General features: G+C 42.5%; 1 protein-coding gene and 1 pseudogene across 4 annotated transcripts in view; one reads left to right on the top strand and one right to left on the bottom strand.

Moving 5' to 3' along the window:
* APLP2 (amyloid beta precursor like protein 2) overlaps window positions 1–12,660 on the bottom strand; it is a 72,260-nt gene that overhangs the window by 18,737 nt on the left and 40,863 nt on the right. For 2 of the 4 annotated variants that reach the window (XM_045369963.2, XM_045369964.2), the window contains exons 4-7: window positions 5,764–5,876; window positions 4,771–4,967; window positions 4,077–4,285; window positions 2,516–2,683 (exon numbers count right to left, since the gene is read on the bottom strand). In XM_045369963.2, the coding sequence (XP_045225898.1) occupies window positions 2,516–2,683; window positions 4,077–4,285; window positions 4,771–4,967; window positions 5,764–5,876 (687 nt within the window). The remainder of the gene's footprint in view (window positions 1–2,515; window positions 2,684–4,076; window positions 4,286–4,770; window positions 4,968–5,763; window positions 5,877–12,660) is intronic. The other 2 variants (XM_045369965.2, XM_045369966.2) reach the window with 1 other exon arrangement.
* Window positions 12,324–12,405, top strand: LOC123568993 (U4 spliceosomal RNA; annotated as a pseudogene).

Raw genomic sequence — 12,660 nt, 5'->3', positions numbered from 1 at the left:
TATGCAATTCCCTATTTTTGAAGAAATTTATTACTCAGGGACCTCCGCTCTTCTGGCTATCTTTGAGTCTTAATTTACAATGGAAAACAGGCTCAACTGAATGTTCTTTGCATACATGCTGGGTAGAGAAAGTCCCAATCACGCCAGCTGTAGTTTTGAGTTTTCAGTATCACTGAAGGACTCTCAGCGCCACCAAAGTGACAGAACCAACAAAGGTAAAACTAAGTTGCTCTATTTGACAAGGACACCTTTCACCGATGTGAAGATAGGGCTTTTTGATCCATGACACTGACCAATAGGGCTTCCCAAGTGTTCCCCAGAGCACAGGTCTATTGGAGCACCCCTGCCTGCTGGATGGGCATAATCTCTTATAGGGCCCAAGCAAGTGAGTGTCTGCACGATGGAATTTAGCCTGATAAGGGAAACGACTAAGATGGCAAGTTTACTCAGTCAGCCTCTCAAGACATACCTAAGGCAACCCTTACTAGCCTAATTCATACAAGATTTCCCAAGCTGGTGTGGACTTGCTTGGTAGATTATGACACAATTTCAGAGCTAAGTGGAGAGTGAATGCCAAGATTCAACCGATTTTTAATTCAGAAGCAAATTCACCTAATTTCTAGAACTGCATCATTTTAATACATTAAAACAACTGTATAATTGATGAATAGAGCTAAAAATTAGCCAGCCAGTTCAACTTTTTCTGTCGGAAGCATCTTTTATTTGCCCCTTCGTTTAATAGAACTAAAAATGACAACTAAAGTCATGAAGAATATGAGCCCTATGTAAGTTTTAAAAGGATGTCAATATCCCACTTTCAGATTAACTAAATGAGAATCTATAACTTAGTAAACGCCATTCCCCAAGGCACTCGGAGGCTCAGTGAAGGAGAATTTCAAGCGCTGCAGTCCATCGTGCGGATCAGCGACACGTGCCTGTGCTGTAAAGGCCTGAGCGCTGGAGACGGAGCCTTTGGTTCATATAGCTGGACTGGATAAAGATAACAGCAAACACAGGCTGCTTCCACCCTCCCTGGGACCAGAGTGGAGAGGACAGTGGGTTGAAAGGCTTTTTTCTGAAGACACTCTGGGTCCCTGTGGAATCACACACGTGATCACTAAGCCGGCACATCCGCCAGCCTCAGCCCCTTCAAAGAAGAACAAAAACGTTCCCACTGGAAGGAAACCTGATGCTTCTCAACCTGCAAAGCCCTCCAGGCAGAGGCCCCACAGAGCATGAACACTGCTTCTCCGAGGCAAATCTTATCCAAGCCACAGCAAACAGTTTTACAGACCTGCCACTCCATCATGTCTCACAGCACTTCCTAGCTGACCCTTCAGGTAGAGATCACCACCTCCACACTCACTGGGATTCCTCAGGCTTCAACCCAAGTTTTACAAAGTAGTAAGTCTCACACTAATTTCTATTTCTGAATCTTTCCTGAAAACGCAAGGTTTATTCACCAAGGTTCCCTAAGGACTCTTTTTATTTCACCTTTCAACTGTTACAGAATAAATCAGCTTTCCTAGAGTTGGAAGGGAAGCACTCAAAGCATTGCCGTATTACATTAAGATGTGAAAGATCTTTTGGTAGAAGGAAGGAAGAGGGAACATGAAGAGATTTGAATGAAAATCCATCAGAGCTATAGCCAAATCCTTCATAGCAAATTATGATTCCAACAAATTCCAGAGTAGGAACCAAGAAAAACGGTCTGGCCTGAGGATCTTCCTAATGTGTAGGTTAGTGCTGCAAGGTGAGAGACTGAAGCTCTTAACGAGAAAAAGGAGTAGCCATGGAGAAAAGGGAAACTCTTGGTAGAAACTCTTCCTACCAACGTCCAGCATAAACCCAACTCAACTGAACCACTGACCTTCCCGTCACACCAAAGCACACACCAACTGAAATCCTCTCACTTCCTAAAGCTGTGTGACCCGGTTGCACAATATTGAAGCAACACAGTGAGTCACTACCACTTGGCTGCTAGCTCTCTTCTAGAGTGCATTATGCAAGATATTTCAATATTCTAGACTGCCCAAAGTACTTCATTGTCACTCCTTTCAAGAGCAGGCATCCCGTGAGCTGGCATGCATCACAGGGGTCAGAGACAGGGCAGTTCAAAGACAGGAACGTTCAGTGCCTCTGAGCTAGAGCCAGCCCAAGGCACAGCTGCCTTCCCCCGCCAACACTACAGTGGCCCGGGGCCTGCAGACTCCAAAGCCGGACGAGAAAGGACAAGCCCCTGGCCGTGCCGCCCGCTATACCAAGGCGGGTGCGCACCACCACCACCGAGCACCACCAGACACACGGTGAGCACAGGACGTGAGAACTGAGCTTACCACTGCCAGAAGGAGAGCAAAGCCTAGACCTAGAAAGCACAAAGATGAGGGGAAGACGACTGACAGCAAACACCCGAGTGGGCAGGGACACCACACAGATGCAGCCACGAGGACGGCGGGGAGACGGACGCCGGACAGGACGGTGCTGCCGCACAGGACCCCCGCAAGGCGGGACTTACTCATCGCTTTACACACAGCCATACAATAATCCTCAGACTCAAAATTGTTCCTGTTGCCGCCGCAGCCGCCATATATAAAGCGCACACACTTTCCCTTGGAGAGGTCGAAGTACCAACGAGGCATCACGGCCCGGCAGGGCCCCGTCATCGCCTCCTGGGAGCAGACAGCTGTGTGAAAACGGTCAGAGTGTCAGCAGGACAGAGGCAGTGACGTCAAATGTTTCAAAATGCTACAGGCCAGCAAGCCGGGGAATGGGCTGGGGGAGGCCTGAGACAGGACAGAGCCCAGAGGCCCTGGCTGGCAGAATGCTCCAGCTCAGGCCAGCCTTGCTGAGGACAAGTTGCTTCCCCATGGAGTAGAGACATTTAGGAACTGGGATTTTTTTTGGCACCCTCTGGAGTCTAGATCTAAGTTTAGATTGACGTAGAGCAATCCCTTTGTCTCACAGCTGTGAGAGCCTCGCATTTCTCATCTGTTCAGTGGAGTTATCTGCCTCGTTTGTCTATTCAGGAGACAATGTGAGTGGAAAGGCTGTTTTAAGTGGTGATACCGGAGTAAAGACTAAAGCACCTAGAACAGAAAATTGTTTCCCTTTTTTTTTTTTTTTTTTTGAGAGACAGTCTCCCTCTGTCGCCCAGGCTGGAGTGCAGTGGCCGGATCTCAGCTCACTGCAAGCTCCACCTCCTGGGTTTATGCCATTCTCCTGCCTCAGCCTCCCGAGTAGCTGGGACTACAGGCGCCGGCAACCTCACCCAGCTAGTTTTTTGTATTTTTTAGTAGAGACGGGGTTTCACCGTGTTAGCCAGGATGGTCTCAATCTCCTGACCTTGTGATCCGCCCGTCTCGGCCTCCCAAAGTGCTGGGATTACAGGCTTGAGCCACCGCGCCCGGCCTTGTTTCCCATTTTTACGTTCTCTAAGGCAAATCATAAACTTCTCAACTGGTTAAGTAATTTCCCCCAACTTGGGTCCTAAATAATTCTTTAGCTCTTAATTGCTTTCAAATATACAATCAGCAGGAGGCTGCATGTTACTGGCTCTGGAACTACTGCAACCTTTTCTTGTTTTAATTGGCAAGATGAAAAAAAACTGCAGGCCCTAATTTGTTACCAGCAGGTCAATAAATTTCACCCTCCCAACTAAAACATCTGGACAAACAGGGCAGCCTACAGATTAGAACAAACGCAGGAAAAGAAAAACCAGGCAAGCCAGTTCTATTCTAGGAGGCCAGGACTTGAGTGGTATCAAAGAGGGGAGCTTCCCTTGGGGAGGGAATATTTTAGGCTGAACATGGAAGAATCCTGCTGAAGGGCGGACTATGCTGTCTGTCTTACTCTCTAGTCCTTGTTCTCTAATTCAATCCTACACCTCTCCCTGGATGTGCCTGCCTGCCCACTTCGTTAAGACGGCACCATCACTGCACTGAAGAGCTGAACACACCTTCAGTGCAGGGATACCACCTTTCCTTCTATGACTGACTTACCTGTAACAGACGCAATGCAAAAGTCTAAGTGAATAATTACCATGTGGATTCCAAAGCCATGGCTCTACATGCGGTTACCTTTGACATCGTGACTAATTTCCTTGTCTGACATGGGGCCATCGCTGTTGGGTTCAGTGGGGTTCTCCTCATTGTAGTCATCTCCTTTAAAGGTGTCGTAGTAGTAATCTCGGTCTTCCACCACTTCCTCCCCTTCTTCCTCATCCTCATCATCCTCATCCACAGCTGCTTCTGTGAAATCTTCCAGATCTGCTTCAGTAGGAAATTCACTGAAGGCCAAAATAGAAAAAAGGAAGGTTAATAACTCCTATGTGCAAAGCACAACAATGAGTCCCGTCTCTATTCTGAAACACAAAAACAGAGGCAGGAAATAAGCTCAACGCACATTTCACTGTGCCACTAAGACCCTGAGCCCAGCTACATCAGCAAACGGGGAGCATTTGAATCTAATCATGATAAAACAGTAAGACAAATCCAAATTCAGGAATATTATGTTAAACAAATGGCGTGGACTCTTAAAAAATATCATAGTAACCTGCAGAAAATAACACAGCCCAGAATGATGTAAACACAAAAGTCACAGGTATTCCTGTGACTGGTGACGGCTAGAATGAAATGTAAGCTTAATCAACTCTAGCAGAACACAAAGGAATGCCCAGCTTATCCAGAAGTGAGGGACTAGCAGCCAGCAGCCATCTTTACAGAAGGGCTAACAAAAAGGCAAAATGACTTCACAGCTCAAAGTAGAAGTTACCTTTTATAAATATCATAGTCTTCCTCTTCATCTTCTTCTTCTTCCTCTTCCTCCTCCTCTTCTTCCTCTTCTTTTGACACAGACCCAATAATCTTTGTCTGAGGGCAGCACACATATTCAGTGCCATGGAACTGGTCTACCCCACATGGGAGCAGCATGCCGTAGCTATATAAGGTCATTCCCTGAGTCAGACATGCCTAAAATAAACCCACAGACCATATCAGAACATATTCCAGAGTAAATATAGTCAAATATACTCTGATCTCTACCCTCATCAAAAATAAACCCGTATCAAACCACTTCGCAATGCTGTCTCTTACGAACATGTAAATTTTCTGTCAAAAAAATTGTAATATTATTGTAAGATTTATACATGTTAATTTACAACCGGGAAACATGATCTGGTCCAAAAATACTGAAATCCCAAACGTGGAAACAAGTCAGGAAAAGAGACTTTTTCTTCTAATAATGACCAAAACCAGATAAGGTGGTCAATGTTAATTTATATTCATCACTGGTGCAAGCACTACTTCAGTATTTGATCAAAGGAAGATTACTGACAAAAGAGCAGAGCCAACCATGTTACAGAAGACAAGAAAGGGTATTTCTCACCACCAGAAAAGTGAGATGGCATGCAATCCTGCCTGTGCATATGTCCAGACCCACATTTTCTATAACTGGCGATTTCCATGCAGGCCTTAGGGTTAGGATGGTTTCCTGGGAGCCTCACCAGCAGCACACAATATTCTCGCTCAGCCACCTCCTTAACATCCTCAACTTCAGGAGCTGGACTGTCAATGCTGAACTCTCCTATACAAATACGTACTTCTCTCCCAAAAATTTCTAACTTACAAGACAGAAGTTAATTATAAATCTTAAGGAGATAAGGGGGAAACAAAAGTAACTGAAAAGCATGGTGAGATTTGGAGAAAACTGCTACCTTCTCTCCTAATAGATACAACAACAGCTGACTCCCCCGCTCAGTTCTCTTACCTCTTTGACTACTGTGTGCCAGTGCTGGTGATTCTCGCACACCTCCATCCGCTCTTTGTGGAAAAACTGGCACTTTTCTGGAACTAGCAGAACATCACTTACAAATTCACCCACTGGAAAAGAGAACCTTTGTCAAAGTGGATCTGACCACGATTTCAAGGTGAAAATGCCTCTCACTGAAGTTTGTGATGATAGTTTACACAGCCAGGAGCAGTCTAATGTATACGAGCAGGTGCACATCTCATACCTTCAAAGGCTGACTGGACAGTACAGTTCTAGCCAAGCAGCCACAAGAACTCACCAATCTGTCAAGAGCCATGATGCCAGGGACCTCTGAAAAGCCCCCCGACTGCAGCCCCGCTGCAGGGCTACAGCAACACGTGACGGGGAATATAACAGGATCGCCACCATGCCCACCTCAAACACACACAGCTACTCTCTCTCCATGGCTCTCACTTCCGTATTTCTGCCCACACCTTTTCTAATCAAACGCCGAAGAAACTAAAACTGGCTGTTCTACTGAAGTACAGATGAATCTTACTTCAGACAAAACACAATGTAATAAATGAATCCAGTAAGAATAATCAATGATTAATTACAAAGGGGCAAAGGTACCTTTACAGTGGGAAGCCTTGGAAAACTACCTTAGCCAGATAACATAACCAATTTAACATACTGATAATGAGCAAACTGGTATGTGTGACGTCCTACAAAAGACTATATCACCTACACAGCGTTTCTGCCAAAATATATGTCATTTGAATCTAATCATGCTGAAACAATAAGACAAATCCAAATTCAGGGATGTTATGTTAAACAAATGGCATGAACTCTTAAAAAATATCATTGTAATGAAAGTTTTTGTTTTTAAAGACAGACTAGGGAACGATTCTAGATGAAATGTAGTATGTGATCCTTTTAAAAAGGAAGATATAAAAAACACTAGTTGGACACTCACGAAAATTTCCCAAACATGACAACTGAATTGTCATTATATATAGGAGAATGTCCCTGGCTCTTAGGAGAAACCAGCTGAAATACTTAGAAATGAACTGTCATGGTAGCTCAACTTATTTTCAAATGGTTTAGCAACACAAAAATATATATGAGATGCAGACAGAGAAAAACATCAGGCAAAATTGGAGAATCTAGGTAAAGGGTATAAAGGTATTCACTATCACATTTTCTAAAACTTGTCCCAAAAAGTTGGGAGAAAGATACACATAGCTGTTTATTTACAGGGAACAAAAGTGGTATCTGATTTGTTTCCAAATAATTAGGGTTGTGAGGGAGTGGGCTTATAGAAGGAGGAAGAGTGGCTCATGAACTGATGACGGTTACACAGCTGGGCAACCAGTACGTGAGGGTGAACAGTACCATCGTCTCGTTTGGCCATGTTTGTAACTTGCCACAAGAAAAGGTTAGAAACATATAATATACACATCACTGGATGGTCACCCCAAGGCTCTGATTCAGCAGTGTAAGGTGAGGCTCAGTAATCTGCACTGCGCATACATCTGCCATGTGCTCCACACAGTGTAGAGGAAGAGAAAGAGAGGGAGAGAAGTGTGCTTAGCCCAGGGAGAGATGCAGGAAGCAGAGGCAGGAAGATGCAGCAGGCAGGGTAACCTCTGAGGTTAAGAGGGGAAAACCCTGAAAATATCATGAGAAAGTAATGTGGTCTAAGAAAGGGCTTAGGCTCAGCTAGTGGGAAGTCTATACAGACCCACCCCAGCCTCGCCATCATGGATGGGTCTCTCAGGATCCTCTGCCTTGGGCCTCAGGCTCAAGCACTGAAGTCAGTCTTTCTATTGCCCCAGTGGTAAGAGGAAGGGAGTTGCTGATGTGGTAAGTATGGGAAGACGGGCTCCTGACATAACAAGCTGTAGCAGTGTAGCAGTCCCCCCCACATGAAAACAGCGTTACAAATGGCAGTGGCGTTTCTCAGCACTGCTAGCACAGGGATTTGGGGATCAAACAGCTCAATGTGACACTGAAGCAGGAATGCGAAAGTGAGCTTGACACACTGCTACCCTTGAGGACCCCAAAGGCTCTAGGGGAGGCAGTACCTGCATACAGGCTTTAGCAATCAACTAGACTTATAATCACTGCTTAAAAATAGCAAAAACACCAATAGTAAGCTAGAATCTGCCTCTACGGGGACGAACAACCCTAATACTCAAGCTAAGTAGAAATCACTTCAATTCTGACATCCAACCACCAACTCACATGGTTTAGTGTGATTATTCTGAATTAACTAGGCCATTTTTATATTTGTTCATTTATGACAAAAAGCAACAGAAGTGTATACTTAAGGAAAAGTGTATGTAGGGTTGAATGCCAGGGTTCAATCTCAGCACTGTCATTTACTAAGAGAGTAATCTTAGCCAAGTTACTTAACCTTTCTCTCCCTCAATTTCTTTATCTTGTGGGGACTAAATGACATAATCTATACAACAAGAAAAGCTTAGAACAGAAACTGCTGTTCCACGATTGAGTTTGTTGTTTAAAATAAAAACAGAAACTGATACCTGGTAGGCATTACTGATGTTAATGTTACTGTCAAGTCTTGGGTAATTAGTTTTATACGAACTATACAACCACACTCATAAAGCAATTTATTTTTAAGCAACACTTAATGCACTTTAATTTGTAAAACCTCACTTTTAAATGTACAATTGCAACATCAAAAAAAATTTAAAGCAGCAATTTCACTACTAATCTATATTCTATATAAACACTACAACTTTTTTTGTTTGTTTTTGTTTTTGAGATGGAGTATCTGTTGTCGCTCTGTTGTCCAGGCTGGAGTACAGTGGCGTAATCTCAGCTCACTACAACCTCTGCCTCCCGGGTTCAAGCAATTCTCCTGTCTCAGCCTCCCAAGTAGCTGGGACTACAGGTGCGTGCCACCACACCTGGCTAATTTTTTGTGTTTTTAGTAGAGAGACGGGTTTTCACCATGTTAGCCAGGATGGTCTCGATCTACTGACCTTGTGATCCACCTGCCTTGGCCTCCCTAAGTGCTGGGATTACAGGCATGAGCCACCGTGCCCGATCAGAAATACTACAACCTTTAACTAAATCTACACAACACCTTGGATAAACTAAAAAATGATGCAAAGTAAAAGCAAGTTGTGAAAGGTCAGGTACAGTATGATGCCATTAATGTAAATTTTAAAACACAAAAACATTGTTTATAGATGCATGTAAATGTTGCAAAAGAACTGAGTTTGAGACCAGCCTGGCCAGCATGGTGAAACCCCGTCTCTACTAAAAATACAAAAATTAGCCAGGCATGGTGGCATGCGCCTGTAATTCCAGCTACTCAGGAGGCTGAGGTTGCAGTGAGCCAAGATCATGCCACTGCACTCCAGCCTGGGCAACAGAGACTCCGTCTCAAAAAAAAAAAGATGGAGATGAAGCAAACATGACAGAACATTGAAGAACTGCAATCAGGAGGGTGAGCATATGAGCAACCATCACATTATGTTTTATCTCTTCAGGATGCTTGGTATAATATTTCAGAATTAAAGTTTAAAATCAAAACCTTTTTGGAAATGCCAAAAATTTAATAAAATAATTCCATGCTAAGCCATAAAATTAAATGCCACTAATCTCCAGCTATTCCATGACTGAGTCAATCTGTCTGATCTCTAAAAATCAAAAAAGAACACCACTGAATTTGAAAACCAACTAAATTCTAAAATTTAACTTTTTTTTTTTTAAATGGAGTCTCATACCATCACCCAGGCTGGAGTACAGTGGCGCAGTCTCGGCTCACTGCATCCTCTGCCTCCCAGGTTCAAGCAATTCTTCTGCTTCAGCCTCCTGAGTAGCTGACATTACAGGCGTTCACCACCATGCCCAGCTAATTTTTACTATTTTTAGTGGAGTCGGGGTTTCACCATGTTGGTCAGGCTGGTCTTGAACTCCTGATCTCAAATGATCCTCCCGTACCAGCCTCCCAAAGTGCTGTGATTACAGGCATGAGCCACCACGCCTGGCCTAAATATATATATATATACACACACACATATATATATACACACACACATACACACACACATTTTATTTTTAACAGTACTCTTTGATTCAACAATTCCAGTTCTAAAAATATACCCTAAGGATGTCTGGAGGCAGTGGCTCACGCCTGTAATCCCAGCACTTTATGAGGCTGAGGCAGGCGGATCACTTGAGGTCAGGAGTTCAAGACCAGCCTGGCCAACATGGGGAAACCCTGTCTCTACTAAAAATAGTAAAAATTAGCCAGGCGTGGTGGCGAATGCCTGTAATCTCAGCTGCAGGGTGGAGGCGGGGGACACACACGGGACAAAGGCTGCAGTGAGCCAAGATCGCACCACTGCACTCCAGACTGGGTGACAGAGACCCTGTCTCAAAAAAAAATAAATAAATACACACACCCCCCCTAGGGAAATAACTAGGCAAATGAATTAAAATATTCATTAGTGTTATTAATATCAAAAAACTAGAACAAACCTAAAGGTCCATCAAGAGGGAATTAATTAAATGATAATACATATATATAACAGAATACTAAGGGGTTACAAGAAACATAGCTTATGTGCATATTTAACATGGACATTTTTCCATGGCAGTTTAATAATTTTTAAAATCATTGAACAAACAAAAGCAAACCCACTGCGTATCTCTAACCCCTTCTTCAGGTTAGTTACTTAAGGCCAACTTTATCTTTTTTTCTTTCCAACCTTATCTTTTATTCAAAGATGTACGTACCCCTAAAAGTAGCACATGATAATAAAAGCTCAAAAAATGTCAAATAAAAATAAACAGAACTTCAAAAATAAACAGAGGAGCATATGTAGTATAATCACATTTAGGGAAAAAACATTTAAAAGCATATACATTTCCATGTGTATCCAAGGAAAAATTTTCATCTATACCCCAAAATGTTAATCACAGTTAACTTAGTACAGAAACTGAAAATAATTGCTTTTGTCCCCTTCCCCCAATGCAAACGTCTTTTATTGAAAAATAAACCCCTTTTAAAAAAGTAGACTGAAAGAGGAAACACATTTCAATCCCAGCATCCGCTCTATCATTTCATTGCTACTCTGTGCCTTTGCTACAATTTTTTATCAGAAGCTCCTAGGGAAAAAAATTAACCTAGGCAGATCAGTATTACTCTGTTTTACAGAACATTGAAAATGGTTTGCTCTCACTTTAATAGTTTATATCCAATCTGGTAACATCCTCAATTTAATCAGAGAAGTATAATACAATTGCCACAATTTCCTAAGTCACTGGACAAACATAAAGCTCTATTGTTTTTGCTGATCAATGAATATGGCAACATAGCAAAACCTAACCTATACAATATTCATTTAAGCTGCAGTTAGGATTTATCTCCAATTTCTAATCATCCCTGTGATTCAGCTTTTCTTTCCTACTACTTCTTTCCAGCAGTGCTGTGGCAGCGATCCAGGTTTTAGAGCTTTTTCAGAATTGCTGAAATTCCTTTCAGAATAAATAACAAAGGCTGTTTACCTACTTGAGGAAACCTCCAACACCAACACCCATGCGTATAAGTACATCTACTACATACCCTGACATGACTATTACACACTATATGCCTGTATCAAAATATCTCATGTACTCCATAAATAGACACCTACTGTGTACCCAAAATAATTAAAAATTACAAAAATTAAATAATAAATTTACTACAAAAGCACATGCCAGGTGCAAACAGGAAAACCATGTAATTTAGGGAGCTGGTAAAACCTGTACCCAGGTGGGAGAAAACAGCCTATGTAACGAGGCCAGGTGGTCACTCAAGGTATGTTTCAGGGAAAACAGGGTTCAGAGAAGTGAAGGATCCATGCTACTTCACACGAGTGGAACATTCACCTTGCACAAGGGTCCACACCAGGAACAGGGTGAACTGTCGATGGCTGTCATGAACTCAAGGGCTAGAAGATTTGTAAAAGGACCACATGCAATAGACAAGTGAACTACGCCAACAGACCGAGGTACAAACGCAGAAGGCAGCACCTCAAAGCTGCTGAGACCAGTTTTGTTTTCAAAGTAGATATTACATCAGAACTTTCGTAGTTTTTATATCACAATAACACTACCTGTCCAAATCTGTGTCCAAAAATTACCAAAAACAAAAAACAAATCATCTAAGGCCCAGATCTGGATTTCAAAATAGCGTTCCCCACTAAAAGAAACCACGGTGTCTTAAAGCAAACTCCAGGAGTGGAGTAGGGAAAATACAGAACGGACCTGGAGAATCTTTTGTATCAGAAAGTAAAGTTCTCAAAGAATGATAGGGACATGTTAAAAGGACACAGGAACCAGCATAAAGGGGCCCCCACTGGCCAAATGCAGACAATGAGTATAAAATAAAGCAAATGAATGTGGACACCATCTTAGCCAGGTGATGAAACAAACTGGTATCGCACAACTCCTACTACGATGCAGTGAGAACACTTCTGTGATACTCCCCTCAAAAATGAACACATCAAAAGGATCACAGAAAAACACAAATTGCAAGGCATTCTATAAAGGAACTGAGCTTTGTGCAGTGGCAGTATTGTAGCCAATGAGGTTTATCCAAGGCGTGAATATTGCTAATTGAAAACTTTTCTATAAAGGAACTGGCCTGTAGTTTAAAAAAAAAAAAATCAATGTCACAAAGGAAAGGAAATATGCAACACGGAATCTTAGATTAGGTCCTGGATGTTATTAGAACAACAGGTGAAACCTGAGTAGGGTCTGTAGATTAGATATTGGATCAACTAGATATTGTCTATAAGATCTTGATTTTTGATGACTATACCATGGTTACGCAGGATAATTTCCTTGTTTTTAAAAAATACACACTGTGGTATTAAGGCATAAATATATCAT

Source organism: Macaca fascicularis, chromosome 14 (assembly GCF_037993035.2).
Source record: "Macaca fascicularis isolate 582-1 chromosome 14, T2T-MFA8v1.1".
NCBI lineage: Eukaryota > Metazoa > Chordata > Mammalia > Primates > Cercopithecidae > Macaca > Macaca fascicularis.
This window is presented reverse-complemented; position numbering and strand designations above follow the sequence as displayed.